The sequence below is a fragment of the Lepidochelys olivacea genome (assembly GCF_965140295.1).
Source record: "Lepidochelys olivacea isolate rLepOli2 genome assembly, chromosome: 13".
Taxonomy (NCBI): Eukaryota; Metazoa; Chordata; order Testudines; family Cheloniidae; genus Lepidochelys; species Lepidochelys olivacea.
The window spans coordinates 17,577,425-17,600,919 of NC_140423.1; the positions used below are offsets into that span (position 1 = coordinate 17,577,425).

The following is a 23,495-nucleotide window of genomic DNA, read 5'->3' on the forward strand; positions in this document are numbered from 1 at the left end:
CATTTTAGTTCTACAAATGTAAAAAAACTTTACAATGCTTTTTGCACTTATAATGATCAAAAACAACTTTGATTTAATAAAAATTTGGTAAGCAGTTAATATGGCCCAATTGCTTAATAATGTGAACAAAATAAGGTTTAATATGGCCGAGACATTTAACTTTGAATAAACAGCATGTGCAGTAACTGCTTTTCAGAAGAACATTTACTTCACATACTGCATGTGGATATTTAGGAAGAGCTGCTACAGGTTACCAGTTAAATATACATTTAAGGTAGTTCACATCCAAATGTTACACTGTTATGTGTCAGTCTATGGTGCCAATTCTTGCTGCTAGAGGGAAGGTTTTGGGTGTTTAAGTAGTACCCCCCAAAAATTACTCTGTGCAAAGCTAAGATTATGACACAAATTACAAGCAAGCAAGAAAACTTAAAAGTAGAGATCTAAGTATTGATATCATTTCAACCTGCTGTGCCATGTTGCTTTTCAAAATCATGTTATAATTTTGTAAGGCTCCCATTAATGTATTTAAGCTAGACATTGTGGCACCAAAGACAGAGAGCGTACCCATATTACTTTTGAATTTCCTTGACCTAGCCAGTTTGTCACAACCTCCACATTACTAAAAAGTAGTTATTTATAGGTTATTGATTAACCATTGTACAGTTACTTCATAGTTTTACATTACAGCCCGTACTATATCACAAGCATTACAAATCCTATCAAAAAGGAGCCCCAGTAATGGCATACAAGAATAAATTAACCAAAAAATTTTTAGTATTACCATTTATTGGTGACAAACACTACGTTTTACTTACATTCCATGGGGAGAAAAAATTCCAGCGTAAACAATGAACTGAAGCAGTACTTAACTTGCAAGGCTATCGTGCTTTACCTGGACCATATGCAAAAAACTTATTGCACACAGATTTGTGTGCAATAACACAACATCAAAAGCAACACAGTTTATATATAAACATAGGTAATTTTTTTCAGCCCTACATGGAGATGTAATTAAACAGTATAAAGCACTCAAGGAAAATCAATCTGCAGTTTTATATGCACTACACTGAGATCATATCCTGTAATGTAGTGAGTTGTGTGCCACTATATATCTCTCTCTCTATATATATATATAGATATACATAGATATATATCTATATACACACACACACACACACAATCTTTAAAACATAGATCAGAGATTATTTAAACTCCTGTTGCATTCAAGTCCCCCCATCCCCCACAAGAAAACTAGAAATTAACCAAAATCAAACAAAGTTTAAAATTCCTAAAATGTTTAATTCATACAACCGTTGAAGAATTAAGTTAAGTTTGCCGAAGTCCTTGACTTTTTTTTTTTTTTAAATGGAGGGCACACAATTTGTTTCCAGTGAAACTTTGCTATTTCAGTAAAAACAAAATAACCACATACATGGATATGATCTTCCCAAGTTAGTTCACAGATAACATCAGTCTCCGAAGACAAAGTTTCTAAACTGTGCTATTGTTCTAGATACAATTAAGAAACTTTTAAAGGAAAAATTTATAGTGTCATTTCAATCAAAACAGTATAATGAAACTAAAAATTTATCACTTTGAAGAAAAAGCAACGGTTATGATTTAGATACTACAGTAGGTTGGAAAGACTGTAGCACTCTAAAACGGTTAGGTTACATTAATAGGAAGCATTTGATTTTCTCTGGTGCTTTCAGGTTTGGGTCCAGTCAAAAGCCTTTTCAGGCAGTGCTGTCCAGTGTTTGTCCCAAAGTGTTTGAGTTAGCCGGTTTGAGGAGAGGGTCACTTTCCATTTCTTGTTTCACACATCTAGAAATGAGAAACACCACGTTACTCAGAGGATCCTCCTGTAACGCTATTTTCACTAACTGTCTTGACACAGAGGATTTTATATTGCCACGAAAAAAAGAGTTCACATGAACCAACAGGCTCCCATAAAGTTTTTTCCGAGTTGATAGAAAGTGTGCTGCCAGTTCCATAATTTAATTAGCTCAAACTTCTTGAGCAGCAAAGGAATTTGTTTACAATTCCATTGGCAATTTAGACAACAGTAAGCTGGCTAACCTGGATATTCTGTTTATAGTTACATATTCAGAAGACTCTCTGAAAAAAGGAACTACTAAACATTTGTTAAAGCAAGTGGGTAAGAGTAATAGATTCATGGAGCATAAGACCAGAAGAGAGAATCAGATGATCTAGTTAGACTACCTGTATATATCATGAGCCATTACATTTCACCCAATTACCCCTATATTGAGCCCAATAACTTTTCTTTGGCCTGTCATAAAAATGTCCAAGCTTAGTCATAAAACTTGTTCTCTCACCCTTAACAAGATAATAGCTTGATATTTTAACTCTCCTGGCCAAAAAAAGCCAAAGACAAAAACAAACCAACCTTACAACATTTTATTTGCCTGAGGTAAGGCTGTCCTTAAAAGGGCACAGCCACTTTTACTTTACTGCAAGGGAAAAATATTGGCCAGAATTAATTTCTTTCACTCACACAGACATTGGTCCATTTCCTTGTCGTGGCATCTCTGTACTTTGTTGGTCCAACTCAGACAGCAACTTTAAAATGTTCAGTGCAGCCTAAAGAGAAGAGTCATTTCTTTTAGTTCATTTGGGGGAAAACAGGACTAAAGGCCAACTTGAAACCAGGCATCAAAGTAAAGCCAAGTCTAATTTTCCTCCTGTGTAGTTAGTATTGAGGAAGGATGAAGGTTTCAACATGTAAGAGCATTTTGTAGCACTAGACAGCAGTGGAATGCTGTGGCTTTGGATTTCCTACTGCATTTGTTCTTAGGGGAGGGGACAATGGATCCAACAGTGCCAAACATGACCACCACCACTGGCCTGCTACTTGTGTCATTAAAGAGGTCATTACCAATTATTTATTTCTAACCATATTGATACCAGGCACAGATGGTTAAAATGAACAGAATCAGAAAATGCTTTGCCGGAAAAGTGAGCTACTAAGTTACATTTGGATGAAAATATAGGTACAGTGTGATTACTCTTTAACAGGCTATAGGTGTTTTGTCACTATGTGACAAACATGTCATCTTCTGGGCTGAACTGAAAAAGATTTTTCAGTAATTTGATTAGGATCAGGCTTTGGACTATTCTCTCTCTCTTTTTTTTTTAAATTATTTTTGGTTTAATATTAACCTTAAAGGTTAGTTATGTCATATGCATAAATTAAAGATAAATATATGAACACGTGCAAGAGACAGTAAAATAATTTCATAAGGCTGGTCTTAAAGTTTCTTCTCCAAATTTACAGCTTTTCCTGTTACATCTGTTTGTATGCCTAATCTTATATACTTTCTTTGAACAGGATGGGCAGATATCTATGAGTACTTCAAAGTGAGGACATAAGTCAGGTTAAAAAGAAATCTCTAGAAAAATTTAAAAGATTATAAAATATAATAAAATATCCTATAAATAATCCAAGTATAAAGATAAAATATATTTGTGTGATTTAAATTATATTTAAGAGTTAAGCTGCCATGTGAGGCTGTCAGAACACCATTCACCACTGAACAGCCCAGGAATGACAAACTTTTTCAAAGTTGTAATAGACTAGATGCATGTTACCAACAATATAAACACCTTTCAGACTGGTACAACCAGGTCTCTCCCTCAAAGTTTACAGTCTAGGAGATAATCTCCTTTTAAAACCTACTAGATCTGAGAGTGTCTTGTACTATCTAATGGGAATGACATTGTTTTCATCTTGGTTTACTTTTAGCAGGAAGTCTAGCCTGAAGAATTATAATAGAATCAGATAAAAGCGTATTTCAGTTCCCAATGAGAAAATATCAATAGGTATTTATGTTCTGAAAGTTCACTTTATACATTTTCTTTACTAAATGATCACGTAAGCTAACTAATCACAGCAAGATAAGAAAGCAAGTACATTTTATAGGCCAAAACGGTGAGCATGTATTTAGCATTTTAAATATCAATTCTACATCTGAAGTACATCAGTATAGAGTAAATCAATTTAAGTGCTTCTGAGGTTTGCAACATGTCGGAGAAAAATTAACCAATTACACAGCAAAGATATTTGGCTGTGAAATGACGTCTTGGATGATCAATTGCACCCCTTGCTCAATGCAGACCAAAGAAGATAGTAAATCAGTGATAGTTGTCATACCATATCATGGCAAGATTCTACATCCTTTCCAATTCCATGGCTGATCAGTGGTGGCTGAGAGGAACAGTTTATAAGAGATACAAACTCGTTCTTGTTATTTTTTGGAAAGTCTTTGTATTCCACCTGAGGAAAAAAAAAGAAAAATGCTTCAGTTATTCTCAATGAACTGTGATAAGAGTAAATGTATTCCAGCCACTATGTAGTATCTGCCCTCACCACAAAACCATGTTCAATCTAATTGAACAATGATTCTTATAAAAACTAGTAAAACCATTTATTCTGAAGCCTAACTTTGAACCTGTAATAATTCTTGAACACATATAAGAGCTCCTAGATGAAAGGTGCTGTATAAAAGTTACTGTTGCTGTCATTATTCCGACCATGGGTACTTGCCATTTTAAATTCTTCATAGTATAATTTATCCATGAAATTCTTGTTTGTATTAATGCAATGCAGTAGTTGAAATGTAAATTCCGATTAAAGAAAATATGGAAGATGACTAATTTGTAGCCTACAGCAAGTGTCAAAGTACCCAGGGATTTTTCAAAAACTTAAATTTGGATCAGCCAGTATTGGTCGGCTATATATTCTCACGTTAAGGAAACACTTTACAAAATGGAACTTAATTCCATTTCTTAAAAATAGACTTTGAAATAGCACTGAATTAAGGTAGGACATGAATCAAAGAAATGCATATTTCAAATACTAAAACTCTAAAATTCAAAAGGTTTTCCAGCTGGAGAAAAATATTAATAGGAAGCCGAGGGCAACTTAAGTACTCTCAGAATCAGAAGCAATTGGCAGAGAGAATTTTATTAAATAGCCATCTAATCTAGTATGGTAAACCCTATATAATATTTTTCCAGCTATACCTCAGATTGAACATTTACCTGGATTCCCTGAACACCGGAAAGGTAGTCCAACTGTTCAGAGGGCCTAGTGAGTGGTCCATGGGGTACGTGGCCTGATGAGTTGTTATTCTTCAATATGGTCTCAGCAGTAGGAGATGTACCACCATATAACAGCTCTCTAGCAATCATGGCTGTTACTGTAGCCTTGGCAGGATTAGGGGCTGCCCTGTTGAAGTCTTTGGTGTGATGTCCTTGATTGGCTCCTACAGCTTGTGCAACCTCTGGGACCATGGGAAGAATTCCAGCAGGAAGCTGCTGATGGCTGAGATAAGGCATCCTAAACTCATCATCTTTATTACCTGAAGAGAGAGAGGTACACATTAAATAGATTCTAGCCATTTATCAAGGGAGCCTGGTCAGCATACACCTAAGAATTTATAAATCTCTAAACATCTACAAGTTTTTGTTGTGTTTCAAAAGTAGTCACACTTACTGGGCTTGATTCATCTCCACTGTTTCGGAAGGGTGCAACTGCACCCTGGGTAGTATTTGCAATGCTGCGTTGAATGAATTATTCAATGCAACGGCTGTCTCTGCCAAAGGTGCCCCTTTATCCCCAAGTGCCCTGACTACAGCCTCTCCAGTGGAGCTATCTTGCGTTGCTGCAGCTACACTCCAGGTGGCCTTTGACATCAGGGTCTCTTATTTTACTATAAAAAGAAAAGGAGGACTTGTGGCACCTTAGAGACTAACCAATTTATTTGAGCATAAGCTTTCGTGAGCTACAGCTCACTTCATCGGATGCACCTGTCATTATTTTACTATGTTATCTGAATCACAATAGCAGCATAGGGAACCACACAATGACCAGACTTCACTGTGCTAAGCACTGTACAGGTGGTAAAAAGAATCCCGGACCAAGACAGCTTACAATCTAGGTTATGACAAGACACAGCAGGTTGAGGAGAACACATGAGGAGGAACATGAGGTTAGTAAGCAAGCATGTCATACAATAAGCAGAAGTCACAGCTCACCGCCTGCCTAACTGTTGTCAACCAATAGTTATTTGTAGGCACCATGGCAGAAGTTAGATTTAAGAAGAGATTTCGAAGAGGATAAGGTAGTGACCTTTTGCAGAAGTTCTGTCCCTTTATCCCCTGACAGAGGCTCATACGGAGTACCATGGGAGAATATGAGGTGGTGTATCTGAGGGGTGGGTACAGTGGCAGATCAAAGGCAGGGGTCAGCATCATGGTAGATTAGATAAATTAGGTAGGGCATGACTACAGGATGAACACTAGAAATGGATGAGGGAAGGGATGACAAAGTCAGAGCACAAGCGAGGAAAATGATCTTGGAAGCAAATAAAGTTTCATAGCCAGAAGATGGGTGTAACTTGGGGCACAATCAAGCCCCTCTATTAATAAACTTTTAAGGACTAATTCACACAAATCCATGCTCATTCATCTGAGACCTGACGAGCAGAACCAGAACTATTTGCAATAAGGCAGCTCCTTAAAGAAAGCTCATCTGGTACTCCATATACACAGCAGGCTAAGTGCAGCAATCAAGTCAAGAAAGAAACATATCTTGCGAACATACACCCATAATAAAATAAAGGGCCAAATTAATTTCAGTCATTTCACTTACTAGCTGAAGTTTCTTCAGTGCCTGGTTCAAAGAAGGTTACTTTTCTTCCATCGCCTGGTTTCTTTACTGGTGTCTAAAAAAAACCCATAAACCAATAACTTTTCCTTAAAGATTTCACGATCTAAGTGGTTCAATTGTCACAAAACTTTAGAAAAGGATTCCAGTTGCATACCCAGAACTTAATCTTTACATAGCCATGCAAGAACAAAACAAATTAAGTGAATCATACACACACTAGGTAGGCAAGACTACATTTAGTCTATGAGTAAGTGCTACTGAAAAGCATTGTAGCTCAGAACTGGATACTCTTGGTTGGTACTGTTAAACTGAGTGGGCTCAAGTGAACCTAGGCTGAAGATAATAAAGCTTAGTCTGAATCTTTAAAGCTGACTGCACAGCCATATGAGTTGCCTGAGATTACTATGCCTTCTCAAAAGGAAGTATGGTACTGTATCGTAAATGTAAACTGAAAGGATTTATTTAAAAAACTATCCATTAATTCATGGTTTCAAATTAAGCCAAGTTTTGACCCTGTCCATTCTACAAATCTTGACTTCCAGAGACCTCCATGACATTTTCTGCTTCAGCCCCCGGGGTTGTGGGACTGGAACTGGCAGCCAGCAGGGCCCCGGCAGGGTTCCAGCAACAGGCGACAGCCTCCTCAGGGTGCCCTCTTTGGGGTTCCAGTGACCAGGGACAGCCTTGGTGGGGGTGGGTGGGAAGGAGAGACGGGGGACGGGAGAAAGAGGAGAACCCTGCAGCTCCCAGCCACCATGGAGTCGCAGCAGCAAAAGTCACAGACGGGTCACAGCTTCCGTGAATTTTTGTTTATTGCCTGTGACCTGTCAGTGACTTTTACTAAAAATAACCGTGACAAAATCTTAGCTGTAGTTATCACTATTCCTAGAGCAGTAATGACATAGATAACATTGGTGTACAAAGGGAGAAAAATATCTTATTAATTTCAAGCATCATTAGTCAGTAGAAGTCAAATTTCTAAATGTATAAACCAAGGGAAAAAACTTTTCAATTGTTTTAAGTACCCAACAGAATCCAATATTAAGCTACATAAAAATAATGTTATCATGAGGTCTGATATAAGCCTGCTGAAGCTTAGGTCCTCAGACCAAGGATTTTAAATATCACAAGCTATAAGGTGGATAGAAAGCTGGCTAGATCGTCGGGCTCAATGGGTAGTGATCAATGGCTCCATGTCTAGTTGGCAGCCGGTATCAAGTGGAGTGCCCCAAAGGTCGGTCCTGGGGCCAGTTTTGTTCAATATCTTCATTAATGATCTGGAGGATGGCGTGGATTGCACCCTCAGCAAGTTTGCTGATGATACTAAACTGGGAGGAGTGGTAGATATGCTGGAGGGTAGGGATCGGATACAGAGGGACCTAAACAAATTACAGGATTGGGCCAAAAGAAATCTGATGAGGTTCAACAAGGACAAGTGCAGAGTCTTGCACTTAGGACAGAAGAATCCCATGCACTGCCACAGACTAGGGACCAAGTGGCTAGGCAGCAGTTCTGCAGAAAAGGACTTAGTTTGCCCACCACTGCACTATGGCCCACGGGCCACATCCAGCCCACAGGACTGTCCTGTCCATCCCTTGAGCTCCCGGCTGGGGAGGCTAGACCCCGGCTCCTCCCATGCTGTCCCCCGTCCCCTGCAGGCAAGCTGCCACACAGGCAGCATGGCTGGCTCCGGCTGGGCTGCGAGCTCCTGCTGCTCTGAGCTGCATAGTAAGAAGGTGGCAGTTGGATAAGGGGCAGGAGGTCCCGGGGGCTGGTTGGATGGGGTGGAGGTCAGGGGGCATTTGGATAGCCATGTGAGTCCCAGGTGACCTGTCAGGGGGCGCGGGTGTGGCTAGGGCAGTCAGGGGACAGGGGGGTTGGATGGGGGTAGGGTTCCGGGGGTGGGGGGCGGTTTGAGGTGTGGGGTCCCAGGACGGTGAGGGGACAAGGAGCAAGGGGGGTTGGATGGGTCGGAGGTTCTGAGGGAGGCAGTCGGGGGCGGGAAGTGGGAAGGGGCCAAGCTGTTTGGGGAGGCACAGCCTTCCCTACCTGGCCCTCCATACAATTTTGCATCCTGATGTGGCCCTCAGGCCAAAACAAGTTTGCCTACCCCTGTTCTAGACTGTTCTCAGTGGTACCACATGACAGAACAAGGAGTAATGGTCTCAAGTTGCAGGGGGGAGGTTTAGGTTGGATATTAGGAAATAAAAACCTTTTCACTAGGAGGGTGGTGAAGCACTGGAATGGGTTACTTCGGGAGGTGGTGGAGTCTCCTTCCTTAGAGGTTTTTAAGGTCAGGCTTGACAAAGCCCTGGCTGGGATGATTTAGTTGGTGATTGGCCCTGCTTTGAGCAGGGGGTTGGACTAGATGACCTCCTGAGGTCCCTTCCAACCCTGATATTCTATGATTGAAGCTCTGACCCATTCCGTGAAGAGATGGTCCTCCAGCAACATTATGTCAAGAGCAGATATAGTACTGTCAAGACCCAGGAGGATCTGTATTATATGTGCCCCAACACTACTCCGCACTCAGTGGCTAGTGCACAGGGCCATGATTATACTCTTGTTCAGAAACTCACTGGGGCCTTGATACCAACAGGTAGTACTAACTGGCACTCCCTTTCACTCAATGCATTGTAGCTGGATTACTGCTGCCTCTTGTCAAATGTGCTGCGGTGGGAAGTATGAACTTGATATACTCTTGCCCCCTGCACCTCTGCCAGTCATCATTTCACTCAACATTTGCTGAAATGCCAAGTGGTAGTAATTTAAAAATGTGTTACCTTCTCTTCTGTCTTTAGTGCTGGCTTTGGGGGTTGAGGCTGGGGGACTTTGAAACCTAAAAGCTCCAGCATGTTTTCAGCTGCATTGCGTTTAGCCACTTTCTTGTTCGTACCCATTCCTTCAGCTGTGTGCATGCCAACTTTCACCTGGAAGAAACAGGGACAAAGAAAAAGCAAATAAATCCTTATAAAAGTAAAACCAGTGTATGCTCATTAGTGGCCCATTTGTCTCAAATATGGTCTGAGTGATCAGAGAATCAGCTGAATTGATTTATTGGCCTAACCAAGTTTGTCTTTTGATATAATTGATCGTTCTTCTCCCCAGCACAAAGCCACATACAAGTACAATAATCAGCTGTATTTCATGATCTCACTTTGGCATTGGCTTAAATGCTCTGTCAAGCCAAGAAATTTATATTCAAAAAGTTACCAAGTTAAAGTAATTGGCTCAGAATTCTGCAGCTTTCTTGGTGCAATGGAAGTGCAGTAAGAATTCACATCCTTTTACATAGTGATAGTTTTCTGCCTTGCTCAGCATAAAAGACAGAGGGCTGGAAAGCATTTAAGCACTTTAACTACCGAGGGATGGTAGTTAATCAGCCACAAATCAGCAGAATACCTACAGTCACAAATGCTACCAAATTACTGGAATTTGCAATGCAGAGTGAGATTTTGGACCACAGCACTTCTAATGGGAGAAGGAAACTAGTGAAAAAAGCCAAGGGATTCTCAGAGCTACATTTCAATGAAGCCCACATTTTAGATGTATGAAGCACCTACTATCATATTCGGCAGCACTTTGCAATTCATGTTAGTTTTATTTTTGCTAAAAAAAAAGAAAATTAGAGCATGATGTAGGTATGAGATAGTGTTCCAGCAACCTATCCAGCTTTTTGACAGGACTCAAGATAGGAGAGATTTGCTGTCTTGAGTCCTTATCCTGCTCCAATGGAGTCAGAGAAAATATTTCCTAATGAGGTCAGCGGAATGAAGGGTGCAATCCTGCTAGCTACATTTATCATTGTTGTAAAGTCTGGTAACCCTAAGCTAAAAAATAAAAATAAAAAATCAAAGCCAGGCAACCAGAGATCTGAAATCAATATACAAACCTGCATAACAAACTCCCTGCGCCTTGGAAGACCACGTTCTGTGATGAGCATGTACTCTGGCTCCTTCTCTTTTTTGGCCTGCTGTATCTGAGCAAGTCTGCTAATGGGATTCATTCCTTGGCCATATTCTGGGCTTGTTTGCAGCTAAGGTGGAAATAACGTTGAAGAAATAAGCTGACACTTGTGAATATTTGAGTACAGTAATCCTAAATGTAGTGTGCCAATTCATTCATTCAACTCTGGGCTTTAGATTCTCTAAAAAACACCAAAACCTGCTTTATGAAACACTACAAAAAGCAATACCAATAGCCAAACGAAGTAGCCAACTTAGTTCTTCGATAACCTGCCACCAGCAAGCGTCACAAGTTCAGCTTATTTTGAATGTTAGGAGACTAGTGTTGAAAGTACAGTCTCGGAGGGAAGTGGCACCACTAAAACTAATCGACAAACTGCAATGCCCTTAGAAGCTTGAAAATAAGATAAAACTAGTAGTTTATAGGGTAAACATTCTTCTATGTCAGGTTTCAGAGTAGCAGCCATGTTAGTCTGTATCCGCAAAAAGAACAGGAGTACTTGTAGCACCTTAGAGACTAACAAATTTATTTGAGCATAAGCTTTTGTGAGCTACAGCTCACTTCATCGGATGCAACTTCCATGTGTTTTCTCATTGTTCGCAAAGCTAACATAATTCCTCTTTAGTGCACCGAGGCCAGAGCTCCATTAACAGTGGATGCAGGTTAACTAACATCTCAGTTGCTGCTTGGGACTGCTGGTTTAGGTGCAGCATTTGAAAAGGTGATTTATAATCAGCTTGGAATGTCCCTCACCCTATGACATTTTACAGCAGTTAAATTTGAGTCCACCATAAAGTATTTTTTTACCTTCACTATTGATTTTGTTTTCTTTTTGATTCGTGGCTTCATTTTCTCAACCATAGGGAGGGGTGGCAGTTTTTTCAGTTCCTCTAGGACCGCTATTGCAGCATTTTTCTTTGAGATCTTCTTGCTCTTTCCTTCACCTTCACCCATAAATTCTCCAACGAACACCTTGGTTACAAAGCTCTTCATATGCGGAGGACCACTTTCCTTTGTCACCTGTTTCAGAGGGAAAAACTGAGTGAAAGCGTGATAAACACTTATTAAAAATGGTAGGGCACACTGGTTATAACAAACTTCACTCACAAAAACTGTCAAATGCGGAACACTCACATGGAACAGCATTCCTGAAACAATCCAGGTAGTGGCTGTTTAAATGCATCATCACTAAGTATAATGGATATATCACCCACCCATCCATAATTTGCTAAGATATTTATATCTGGAAAGGTTTATGTACAGCAAGCTGTAAGTAGACTTTACATGCTACAAACATCATTCACATATTTAATTTACTGTTTTTACCTTTCAACAGGAAACACGAGTGTTCCTCTTTTTTTGGTGTATATTTCCACACAACTAACATCACCTCTTTAAATGGTTCATATTACAATAATTTGATCAGTAAAGAGTAATTATTTAAGGTCTAGAGTCTACTGTGATTTTAGTTCAAAGAAACAGAGCATATCGCAGAAATGTGAGGTACTGTTGCTTACAACTTACTAGGTCTTTGAACAGACATTCTCTATTTCTACTCACACTTTAAAGACACCAAAGGCCCATATTAATTGACAGTAAAGAGCTCAAATATAAATAAAAATTTAAACTCAAGTGTATGACAAGCAGAGGATTGAAAATGTAACAGATCTGTCATTAATCTAGTGTTTCACAAAACAGATTAAAAGCAATTCAGTGATATGCAATTGTATTTTCTCTCATAAGAACTCAGGTGTTTATGTGAAGACTCACTGTGTCTTCTGCACATCACAGCAATACGATAAATTAAAGTGTTAGTGCAACAAGATATTCCTCTGGCAGGTATTCATTTAATATAACAAATAGTTGAAGGAGAGATGGACAAGGAGGGAACCAAGAGTGAGAAGTGGCAGGACAATTTATGCATATGAGGCCAAAGATTCGGCAGTTCTTGAAGCCAGGAGAGCAATTTTAAAGTAACAGTAACCCCATGATGATTGAGGATTAGGGTAATATGGAATGGGAACCTGATTGTGGGATTCCCCACCTTGTTTATCCCTCACATCTGTGCACAAATAAGCAAAGGCTTCTGTAACTTGCCTTTACAGGGACACTTTAAACTCTTTCCCTTCTTAACTCTGCTTTTATTGTTCTAACTATAGATGTGATTAAAAAAAGTTTCGTGCAAGATCCTTTCAGGATTCATTTTCAAAAAGCACCATACAGGGCCTATCCTGCAACAGAACTACTCACATGTGAAGTAATTAGCATTGGGTGCCAATTCTGGGGTGGTAGAATTTGTTTTTTAAATTATATAGACCTGGAATGATCAGCTTGAAATTCATTAAGATAAAAGCATATTCAGAACTAACACGAAGCTTTAAAGGTCTGTTGTATTTGTCTAAAACAGAGCCACTTTACATAATTTTAGCTTAGTATACTAAATTAATATTCTAACAAAGAATAACTCTAGAGCTTGTAAAATAAACATACCTCAAAATTCACAGGCAAGTTCCTTTTAAGTGCAATCTCAAACACTTGGCTTATTTCAGATTTATTGAGATTTTCATCATCTGGTTCTTTTCCATTAACCTAAAAGAAGCATAATTATTTAAATAAAGATCCCACTAATTGACTTGTTAGCAAACCAGTTTATGGAACCCATAAATCTTTAAGTTGTCTAACCTTTACTGTCACTTTTCATGAGAATGTGCAATACACCAGACATAGTATAGACACGTAAGTTTAAGAACCTTGTTTAGTGAAAAACAGGTTTTATGTAAAAGCCTGATAAGATTCACAAGTGCCCACTGAAGGAAGGAAAAAAATACACCACAAAGGCCAATAAGCTTCAAAACTATTTTTGTAAGTGTTGAGACAAACTCAAGTGTTAAATTAACCGGTTTCCAAATTGAAATACACTTGTGAAACACTGTAGTGTCATAAGCTGATTTAACATTTGTAAGACTGTATCAGATGAAAAAAAGGCAGGAGAAATTTGAATTCCAAGTGTGGGACTCTCATGAGTGATGGTTAATTAGTTTCTGGGATAGTCACGTGTTCTCCACATGCTTCTGTTTAATCATTTGCTCTGCACATATTTCTAACTGCAGAAACATAAGCAATTACAATGCATCACTCGCAAAATGCCTAAAAATTAAATGACTGAGTCTAAGGGTACCTCTACAGTACGACATTTCGAAATTATTCTATTCGAATTTTCGGAAGCTATTTTATACATTCAGTCTTCTATGTCCCCACTAAAGCGCGTGAATTTGGCGGATTGCATTCACAGTACCAAGGCTAGCATCGAATGTCGGAGCGGTGCACTGTGGGTAGCTATCCCACAGTTCCCAACACCCATTGGAATTCTGGGTTAAGCTCCAGTGCATGATGGGGCAAAAACATTCTCGTGGGTGTTTCTGGGTGCGTGTTGTCAGAAAGCTACGGCAGACAATTGTTTCGCGCCTTTTTGGTGTACAGACACCATACTGCTTTCAGCAGACGGTGCACCGCTGCTCTCCTGCTACTATGAATCCACCTTTCATTTCCTCTTATCTTCCTATGTAATCTCTACTATCTACTCTCTCTCATCGAATGCTTCCGCTGCCAACTCTGATTGGCTATTGTGAACCGAGCAGCACAGCTTCCGCCGCCAACTCTGCTCTCCCGCTATTGCCACGCTTCCGATCTTCTCCATGTTGTCTGTCCTGGGCTCCCACCTCCGTGAAAGCCACGGTAGACAACCATTTTCAGCCTTTGTTCGGCTACCGTGAACCAAACAGCACAGTTTCTGCTGCCACTTTGCTCTCCTACGTTTCACGCCCTTTTTCCAGGATTACCCCTGCAGGCGCCATAGCCATGGAGCCCGCTCAGAGCTCCACTGCAATTTTGACCATTGTAATGCGCATTATCCAGCAGCGTGTGCAGTACCTGCAAAACTGGGCGAGGAAACGACAGCGTGATTACTATACTGATGCGGACATGGACACAGACAGCACGGTATGTGGCGATTGGGAGACCATGGTGCTGTTGGGCCAGGTTCATGCTGTGGAACACGATTCTGGGCCCGGGAAATGAGCACAGAGTGGTGGGACCGCATAGTGTTGTGGGTATGGGATGATTCCCAGTGGCTGAGAAACTTTCATATGCGTAGAGCCACTTTCATGGAACTTTGTGACTTGCTGTCCCCTGCCCTGAAGTGCAAAGACACCAAAATGAGAGCAGCCCTCACAGTTGAGAAGCAAGTAGCCCTAGACCTGTGGAAGCTTGCAATGCCCAACAGCTACCCATCAGTCGGGAATCAGTTTGGAGTAGGGAAATCTACTGTGGGGGCTGCTGTGCAGCAAGCAGCCAATGCAATCATTGACCAGCTGCTATCAAGGGTAGTGACTTTGGGAAATGTGCAGACCATTGTGGATGGCTTTAATGCGCTGGGGTTCCCTAACTGCGGCAGGGGGATAGACGGAATGCATATCCCTATCTTGGCCTCGAAACACTGGGGCGGTCAATACATAAACTGCAAGGGGTACTTTTCCATGGTGCTGCAAGCACTGGTGGATCACAAGGAATGTTTCATCGACATCAACGTGGGATGGCCGGGAAAGGTGCATGACGCTCGCATCTTCAGGAACTCTGGTCTGTTTGAACAGCTGCCGGAAGGAACTTACTTCCCAGACCAGAAAATTACTGTTGGAGATGTTGCACAGCCTATAGTTATCCTTGGGGACCCAGCCTACCCCTTAATGCCATGGTTCATGAAGCCGTACACAGGCACCCTGGACAGTAATAAGAAGCAGTTCAGCTATAGGCTGAGCAAGTGCAGAATGGTGGTAGAACGTGCGCTTGGACGTTTGAAAGCACGCTGGCGCAGTTTACTGACTCAGATCTCATCACAACCAATATTCCAATTGTAATTGCTGCTTGTTGTGTGCTCCACAATATCTGTGAGAGTAAGGGGGAGACATTTATGGCGGGGTGGGAGGCTGAGGCAACTCGTCTGGCAGCCAGTTTCGCACAGCCAGACAACAGGGCAATTAGAGCGCAGCAGGGCATGCTGCACATCAGAGAAGCTTTGAAAGCCAGTTTCATGACTGGCCAGGGTACAGTGTAAGAGTTGTGTTTGTTCCTCTTAAAGTTACCTCACCCCTGTAAAGATAGAGAGATCTATCTATATGAATGAAAGGAAATAAAGTCACAATTGTTTAAAAAGCGTTCTTTATTATTTGTTGCACAAAACATTGAGAGAAATCAGAAGCTAGATGGGGGAGAGGAGGTATTGGGTTGGGGGGGTGAAGGAGGAGGGACGGACAAGTCCAGAAACCAAATCAAAATTTAGGATATGCCAGCTTTCTGCTGCTTGTGCAATCCTCTGGGGTTGACTGTGTGGGTCCCCATAGCCTCCCCACCCACCATGTTCTTGGGTGTCTGGGTGAGGAGGCTATTGAACTTGGGGAGGAGGGAGGGTGGTTATTCAGGGGCTGCAGCGGCAGTTTGTGGTCTTACTGCCTTTCCTGCATTAGATCCACCATACAGAGGAGCATGTCCGTTTGCTCTCCCATGAGCTTGACCATCGCATCCTGCCTGCTCTCATTGCGCACGTCCCTCCTATCTTCATATTCATGTAATGCTTTACGTGACTCCGCAATTGTTTGCCTCCACACATTCAACTGAGCCCTATCAGTGCAGGAGGACTGCATGAGCTCGGCAAACATGTCGTCCCAAGTTCATTTTTTCCGCCTTCTAATCTGGACCAGCCTCTGGGACGGAGTAGATAGGGGCCGCGTTGAAACATTTGCGCCTGCTGCAGGCGGAGAAAAAGGGAGGGTAGTGTTTGTTCTCTAAAATGTGACACTGTTTCTCAGTGAAACAGGCAATTCATAGTACACAGAACATGTTCTTTCTGTACAAGGTCTCATTTTGCCTCTTATGCTGAAGTGCCTGCCACTTTGGTGTGAGTAAGCCATCACATGTGGCCAGGCAACAGAATTCAGCTTGCAGGCAGCCTGCGGGCTCTCTGGGATGATTGCTTCACACAACACCCTCCCTCCTGCCCCCCACACCCACTGCAGGGCTCTGATGAAGCTCTGAGCAGGGATGAGCCCTTTAAACTAAACGCGAACAACCCTGCACGGCTGGGTTTCCCTCCACCCCCTACTGCGTGGCTCCAATCAAGCTGTCACTCACCAGAAGTGCCTTCTCCAGGGTCATGGTCCGGAAGCATGCTTTGGGAGTAGGGGGAGGCTATTGGCTCCAGCATTAAGAATTGTTCCTGGCTAGGGGAGAAAACAGATTCCCACTTGCCGCTTGTGCACTGTCCTCCTCCTCCTCTTTGTCCTCCAAAAACTCATCCTCCTCGCTCCATGCTACTCCCCCCTTGCAGGTGTCCACGGACAGTGGTGGGGTAGTGGTGTCGTCACCCCCCATAACTGCATGCAGCTCACGGTAGAAGCAGCATGTATGGGGCTGTGACCCAGAGCACCTGTTCGCCTCCCTGAATTTTTGGTACACTTGCCTGAGCGCCTTGATTTTTGTACGACACTGTTCTGTGTTCCTGGAGTAGCCACTTTCCATCATGGCCCTGGAGACTTTAGCATACGTATCTGCGTTCCTTTTTTTGGAATGTAGTTCTGCCATAAAAGATTAGTCTCCCCAACATGCAATGAGATCCAGTACCTCCCAGTCGGACCATGCTGGAGCTTGTCTGTGAATCTGGGACTGCATAGTCCCCTGTGATGGTGGTGACCAAACAGGAAATTCAAAAGTCCCCAGGGCTTTTACTGCCTACCTGGCTAGTGCATCGGAGTTCAGAGTGTTGTCCAGAGCAATCACAAGGGAGCATTCTGGGATAGCTCCCGAAGGCCAATATAGTTGAATTGTGTCCACAGTACCTGTAACCCGGAACTGTGATCTCGATTTTAGCGCTACTCCACTTGCTGAGGTGCAGTACAGAAATCAGAGTAAAGAGCCCTTTAAAATCGAAAAAACTGATTTGGTCGTGTGGACAGAACCAGTTTTATTTCGAGGTAACTCGGCTAATTCCAAAATAACCGCATACTGTAGACCAGGCCTAAGATCATGCACCTTCCACTAGTAGAGCAATGCTATCTTGAGCACATCACAAATTACTGTTTCATAAGTTTGTTATGGCCTTACTGCACTCATGTTCCGCACAAGGTACAAAGGTGAATTTGATAGGCAGAACAACAATGACTAAGGAACTCTAGGACTTGAGCTGTCAGGCACTGGTGGGGAAGGTACCACAGTGGAGAGGAATAGTGTCAATTTACTAATCACTTCATTCCATAACACCATATGGAAAATGGGTTAGCTTTTTTAACTTGGAAAATAAATATACCCTGAAGAGGCCTTGTCAGGTTAAAAATAGCTCTAATTAAAAAACAGTTTCCTTGAGTTACTACCATCTTAGGGCTTGGCTACACTTACATTTTATAGTTCTCTAACTTGCTGGCTCAGGGGTGTGAAAAATCACCCCTCCGAGCACAGCAAGTCAGAGCACTTTGAAGCGCTAGTGTAAACAGGCTCAGAGCGCTTGGAGCTAATCTCCTTGTGGAGGTGGATTACCAGGAGCGCTGGGAGACCTCTCTCCCAGTGCTTGTGCGCGACCACACTCGCACTTCAAAGCGCTGCTGTGGGAGTGCTCCCGTGACAGTGCTTTGAAGTTTCCAGTGTAGCCATGCCCTTAGATTGAGACATTAAGCATTTAGAAATCTAGTTTACTACTCACCATTTATGGTCCTACATCCCAACCCAAGTGAAATATGCGTAAACAAAATACTTACCATTTTCACTTGTTCTCAGACAGTTTTACTTTCTCTCTCTCATTCACTAATACTTAGTGTGGGAGTAAGTAAATCTCAACATGCTTCTCATAATAAAAACATCCAATATTTCTGGTTCTCTCAGTACTATGTACATCATGCCTGCTTCCAGCCGTCAAAGTCCAAACTACATACAGGCATGTGGGTATGTACTCTTTATGTTCGCAAACTCTGGTCCACACAATAGCACAACTGGTATAGAATTGAGGAACATGCTGAAGCATATGACAGCTGTTCAGGCAGCATCAGAATCAGTGCTAGAGCTAGAATGTTCATCTCTTGGAGTGCACCCCAGGAGAAGATGTAGTTAAGACATTTGGCCTTCCAGATCAAAAAGCAGTAATCAAAAGGTTTTTACATCAAGGTCTAACACTTTTCTGATTTCAGATTCACTCATTTTGAGTCTACCATGGTGTGACAGAACCGAAAGGAAAGGACATAGAATGACCATTTCAGGTCTTAACCCATACCCCTACAATAGTGAATGCGGTCAACTTCAAACTCCCTAAATGTAATTAGTTCATCAGTGCCACCTCTACTGATGCTATTTCAGTGACTTCCCCTTTTAGTTTCAAAATATTAATTAGCATAATAGTTTTAACCTCTAGTTCCAGATGCATTGAAGCATTCCCTGCTCATAATTTTGAAACTTTACAAACTTTTCCTTGTTAAGATGACCAGATTTTTCTTTATTGGACTATCTTTTCTCCTTTTTTAAACTGCCAAGGGAGGGCAATCCAAGAAATACCCCATAACTTATTTCATTAGTAGCTATGTTATAGTTTGTAGTCTAGATGTGTTCAAATGATTAAATACATATGAAGAATGTAAAGAACAGTTGACACTTCATGAATATAGTGAAAAACAAAATTAATGAAAAACGTACAGAAACAGTTCCACCTTAGCGTTTGCGATCTATTAAGGCAGAAATTTGCAGGTAAATTGGTTTGATTTTTAGTACTAGACTTAGAGAAATACCAATGTGTGGTCATCTCTGGCCTTGCATACTGCAAGCTAATTCATTCCGGCCCCTAGCTTCTTGCTTCCAGTCCATACAGAAAACACAGCTAAAAAATCTCTATCTCTAGTCATGTCACTCAGTTCAAACCACTCTGAATTCTCCACCATCCAAATTGGCTTAAGGCATTTCTTCCTCACCTTTGAAGCCCTGCACATATCTGTTCTTTTTTACAATATATGTTAAGCATGCACTGTTGCTCTGGGTACTTAATATACAAGTTTAAGCATAAACATTTAAGACAGACGCACAAATTTTCCCCAAGGCATACCTAGAAATGCACCCCCCCAGGAACACACCCGCACCTCTTCATGCATCTTCCATACAATTCCTTATCTTCCAATAGCCTCTCATTCTTCTAAACCTTTTCAAACTTCTACAGTGTTTATCCACACTCCTGGCAAAATTCCTACATCATGTCAAACTCATACTGACACTATGTACTAGAGGTGTCTGAACTAAGCTGCAAGTTGCTTGTGAGAGATCTCTCGCCATAGGTTTGTACAGCACCAACCACACCATCGTAAGTTAAATATTAACAGTTTATCTGTTCCTGCTGCCTATCACCCATCAGGGATCAGTCTACTGGTGACAATGCTACAGGAATTATGATAGCACAAAGCAATGAATATGACCTCACACAGGGAAACCCTGATTGTGTAGATGTAGTTCTATTTGTCCTATAAGTGGCTCCATTAGATACTACAAGTGTTAAGCTGTTAAAATTAAGTCTTCCAAGAAGTGCAGTTTCTTTTTAAACGAGCAAAGAATATTTAAAACTGCATTTCCACTTTTAAGGTACCTCAATTCATTTCAGACATTTTCAGGTTAATTCCTACCTCTGGTTTCTCAGGCAGGGGCTCATTTTGCAGAATTTTCAGTGCTTTAGCAGCTGCATCATGCTTAGCAGCCTGTCTTGTTCTTCCTTTCCCATGAAACTGCTGTCCTCCAATAGAGAGCTCAACTTGATAAAGTAAGGGTCCAACAGGAAATGGGTAAAAGTACCTAAAATTAGAAAGGCAAGTTTGCCTGATTGAAAATTGCTGGTAAGCTACAAAGTCAACATTTAGGGTTAAACATCATCTATTAATGAGTCTCTCAGCAACTGAAGCTCAACAATAAACTCCTATAGTAGAGAGCCAATTTGAATACATTGACCAATTTGAATGACTAATGTAGGACTTTTTAAATACTTACAATATCTACACTAAGTTAAACACATTTTTAATACTTTTGAAGCACAGAGAATGATAGCATAGTAAATTAAGTTTTTATACACTTGACAAATGACTAAGCAAGGAACAATGGATTTTTATACTCAAGTATTTCAGACCAAAGTCAATACTTAAAGGCATACAGCCAACTTCAGAATAAAACATGTCTAAAAATGTTTTTCCTATTTTCCCTCACACCTAAGATTATAACTTAGAGGAAATTTTGTCAGTTTATTTAGTGAAACAACAATGAATATGTTCTGAACTGCACAATTTCACTGTTTAGCTCCTTTCCCTGCTTTGGATTTTTTCCACACAATAAAGAGAAAAATTTAAAGAAAATATGATTGTAAAAAACAAACTTGCAGAGGTACTTGGGGCAGGAGTGGTTCCTGAAGAATATACTGGCTAAAGCTGAGTGTCCCTTTAAGGCATGTTTTATTTTTAGAGATTATTTTAAAAGTAGCAGCAGCAATGCATGCATATTGAAGAAAGGAACTCAAAGAGTACGGGACTGATTACAAAACTGAAAAACTGTAGTACATACCGTGGAGGATAAGCACCACCTCTCATATTATAGTTGTAGGTAGATCTCATCCCTGTGTAAGGGTCAATAGGTTTGTACATAGGTTTCTTTCCCAGCTTCATGCAAAGAGCATTTAGCTCCACTGTGGGGGTTACACTATCTAGATAAATAGAAATATAGAATATAGCTGTCTAAGTGTCAAGGCAGAGTAAAATCAGGTAAAAATCTCAAACCAGGACAGATTGGGACTAGATTCTTGGTGCACACATCACAATAATCTGTAGTGAATTTGTGAATGAGTATGAGTGAAAGTATGTACAAAAAGTTTACCACATACATAAAATGGATCCCAGAGCAATCTAGTACTGCTATTGGACTGGCAAGTCTTGTTGCAATCAATTGAGCTTTCTAGGTTCTGATACATTTTTAGGATACTTCCTTTATACAATACTACCAAATGTTATGGGAAACCACACAAAAATGAAGGTTTCTTTCCCAAGAGGTACCTTCTTTTATATTAACAAACAGCTGTATAATTTTACCTTTGGCATTTAACTGGAAAGAAATATTCGGAAATTATGAACAATAAGCTAAAGAGGGCCTTTACAGTTCTCCATTTCCAAACAATGCAGTTGGTTTATTTGGAAGGGACATACAATGGCATTAAGAGGCACAGCTGTTTGCCTCCAGGTGGGTCTGGCCAGGTTGAAGATTTGCTACACTAGCTTGTAATTTTATTGCCATTTAAGAAATTAATGGCTCTCTAATTTTGGACCCAATGAAACAAAGCATCTGGGCCAAAACTAGAAGACAAAGATAGTTACCTTATACTAACGGGATGTTCTTCCAGATGTGTGGTCTCTATTTCACTGTGTGAAAGTGTGCACTCCATGCGTCTGGAGCCAGAGAATTTTGAAAGCAGAATCCCTTCATCCGCACATGCGCCCTGGTTCACCTTATGTCTCCAACCAAGGAGATAAAAGGTAAAGACAGTTATCCCCTCTCCATTGCGAACGAAAAGATGATCCAAAGCAGAGGAGGGAGGACGGTAATAAAATACAGACAGGGACCACACATCAAAGAACCTCCAATTACTACAAGGTAACTTTCTCTTCAAGTGCTGGTCCCTACATGTATTCCACTGTGGGTGATTCACATGCAGTACTCAAGAGGAAGACGGTTAAAGATGCAGATGGCAGAGCCAAACAAAGGAGTACTATTCCCAAGGATGCATCAGAGGAGTCCTGGACCAAAGCACAAAGTCTCACAAATGTCTTGCTAGAACTCCATGTAGATGCTTTGCAGGTATCAAGCAGAGGTACTTCCTGAAGTGATGCCACAGATGTCACTTGCATTCTTGTGCAATGAGCCCTTACCACATGGAGGGAGGGAGAAAAATTAGGATAGCTGACAGAGCAAAATACAACCCAAGATCCATTGAGAGATTCTTTAACAGGCTTTAGCCTGACCCTGAACTCTTTCCACTATGGTGACAAATAGTCTGGGAGACTGATTGTTTTTATCCTTTGCAGGCCAAGGCACACCAAATGCAAAGGGAATGGAGCCTCCTTTGAAGTTTTGGAAAGAATACAAGTAAATGAATTGACTGGCTCAGGGGAAACTCAAGCTACTCTGGGGATTAAATTTAGGACATAAAGGTAATGAAACTTGTCCCTATGAAACATAGCATAAGGGGCTCCGCCATCAGGGCTCCAAATTCACCAACCCTCTTGGGTGAAGTGATGGCTACCAGGAATGCAACCTTCATGGATAGGAGAGACCTGGAAACAAGAAACTAATGGTTTGAGTAACAAAAGAACAAGATTTAAATCTGATTAAGCAAGCTATTTTCTCTCTCTCGCTCTCCCGTGCCTTCAAATCTGCTACCTCAGTGGTTCCCAAACTTGTTCACAAAATGTTACAAGGGTTCTCAGGAAGACAGAGACACAGAGACAGACTGATTCTAACTATACCTTTCCAGAGTTTGCTAGTCAGTGGATGCATGATGATCGAGTAACACTGTGAAGGTGGATGGTATGCACTGACTGCTGCCAACTGGACCCAGAAGGAGCTAATAGACAAATCTGGTGTCTTTAAGGAAAGAATATAGTCAAAGATAAGAGGAACAGCCACTGCTTCTGAGGTACACATAAGACAGAAAAACACCTCCACTTGGCTAGATGACATTTTCTAATGAACTCCTTTCTACTATTAGAAAAGAAGCTCTGTACTTCTC

At 41.1% G+C, this 23,495-nt stretch overlaps 1 protein-coding gene across 7 annotated transcripts in view; it reads right to left on the bottom strand.

Annotated features, from left to right (window-relative positions):
* Positions 1-771: 771 nt before the first annotated feature.
* STAU1 (staufen double-stranded RNA binding protein 1) overlaps positions 772-23,495 on the bottom strand; it is a gene marked incomplete at its 3' end in the record, with an annotated part of 52,750 nt that continues 30,026 nt past the window's right edge. For 2 of the 7 annotated variants that reach the window (XM_084645617.1, XM_084645615.1), the window contains exons 6-16: positions 21,281-21,419; positions 20,359-20,524; positions 13,154-13,252; positions 11,471-11,683; positions 10,590-10,733; positions 9,481-9,627; positions 6,680-6,752; positions 5,068-5,387; positions 4,178-4,300; positions 2,522-2,607; positions 772-1,827 (exon numbers count right to left, since the gene is read on the bottom strand). In XM_084645617.1, coding sequence (XP_084501743.1) covers positions 1,740-1,827; positions 2,522-2,607; positions 4,178-4,300; positions 5,068-5,387; positions 6,680-6,752; positions 9,481-9,627; positions 10,590-10,733; positions 11,471-11,683; positions 13,154-13,252; positions 20,359-20,524; positions 21,281-21,419 — 1,598 coding nt within the window. Of the gene's footprint in view, positions 1,828-2,517; positions 2,608-4,177; positions 4,301-5,067; positions 5,388-6,679; positions 6,753-9,480; positions 9,628-10,589; positions 10,734-11,470; positions 11,702-13,153; positions 13,253-20,358; positions 20,525-21,280; positions 21,420-23,495 lie in introns of those variants that run through there. The other 5 variants (XM_084645616.1, XM_084645614.1, XM_084645620.1 and 2 more) reach the window with 4 other exon arrangements.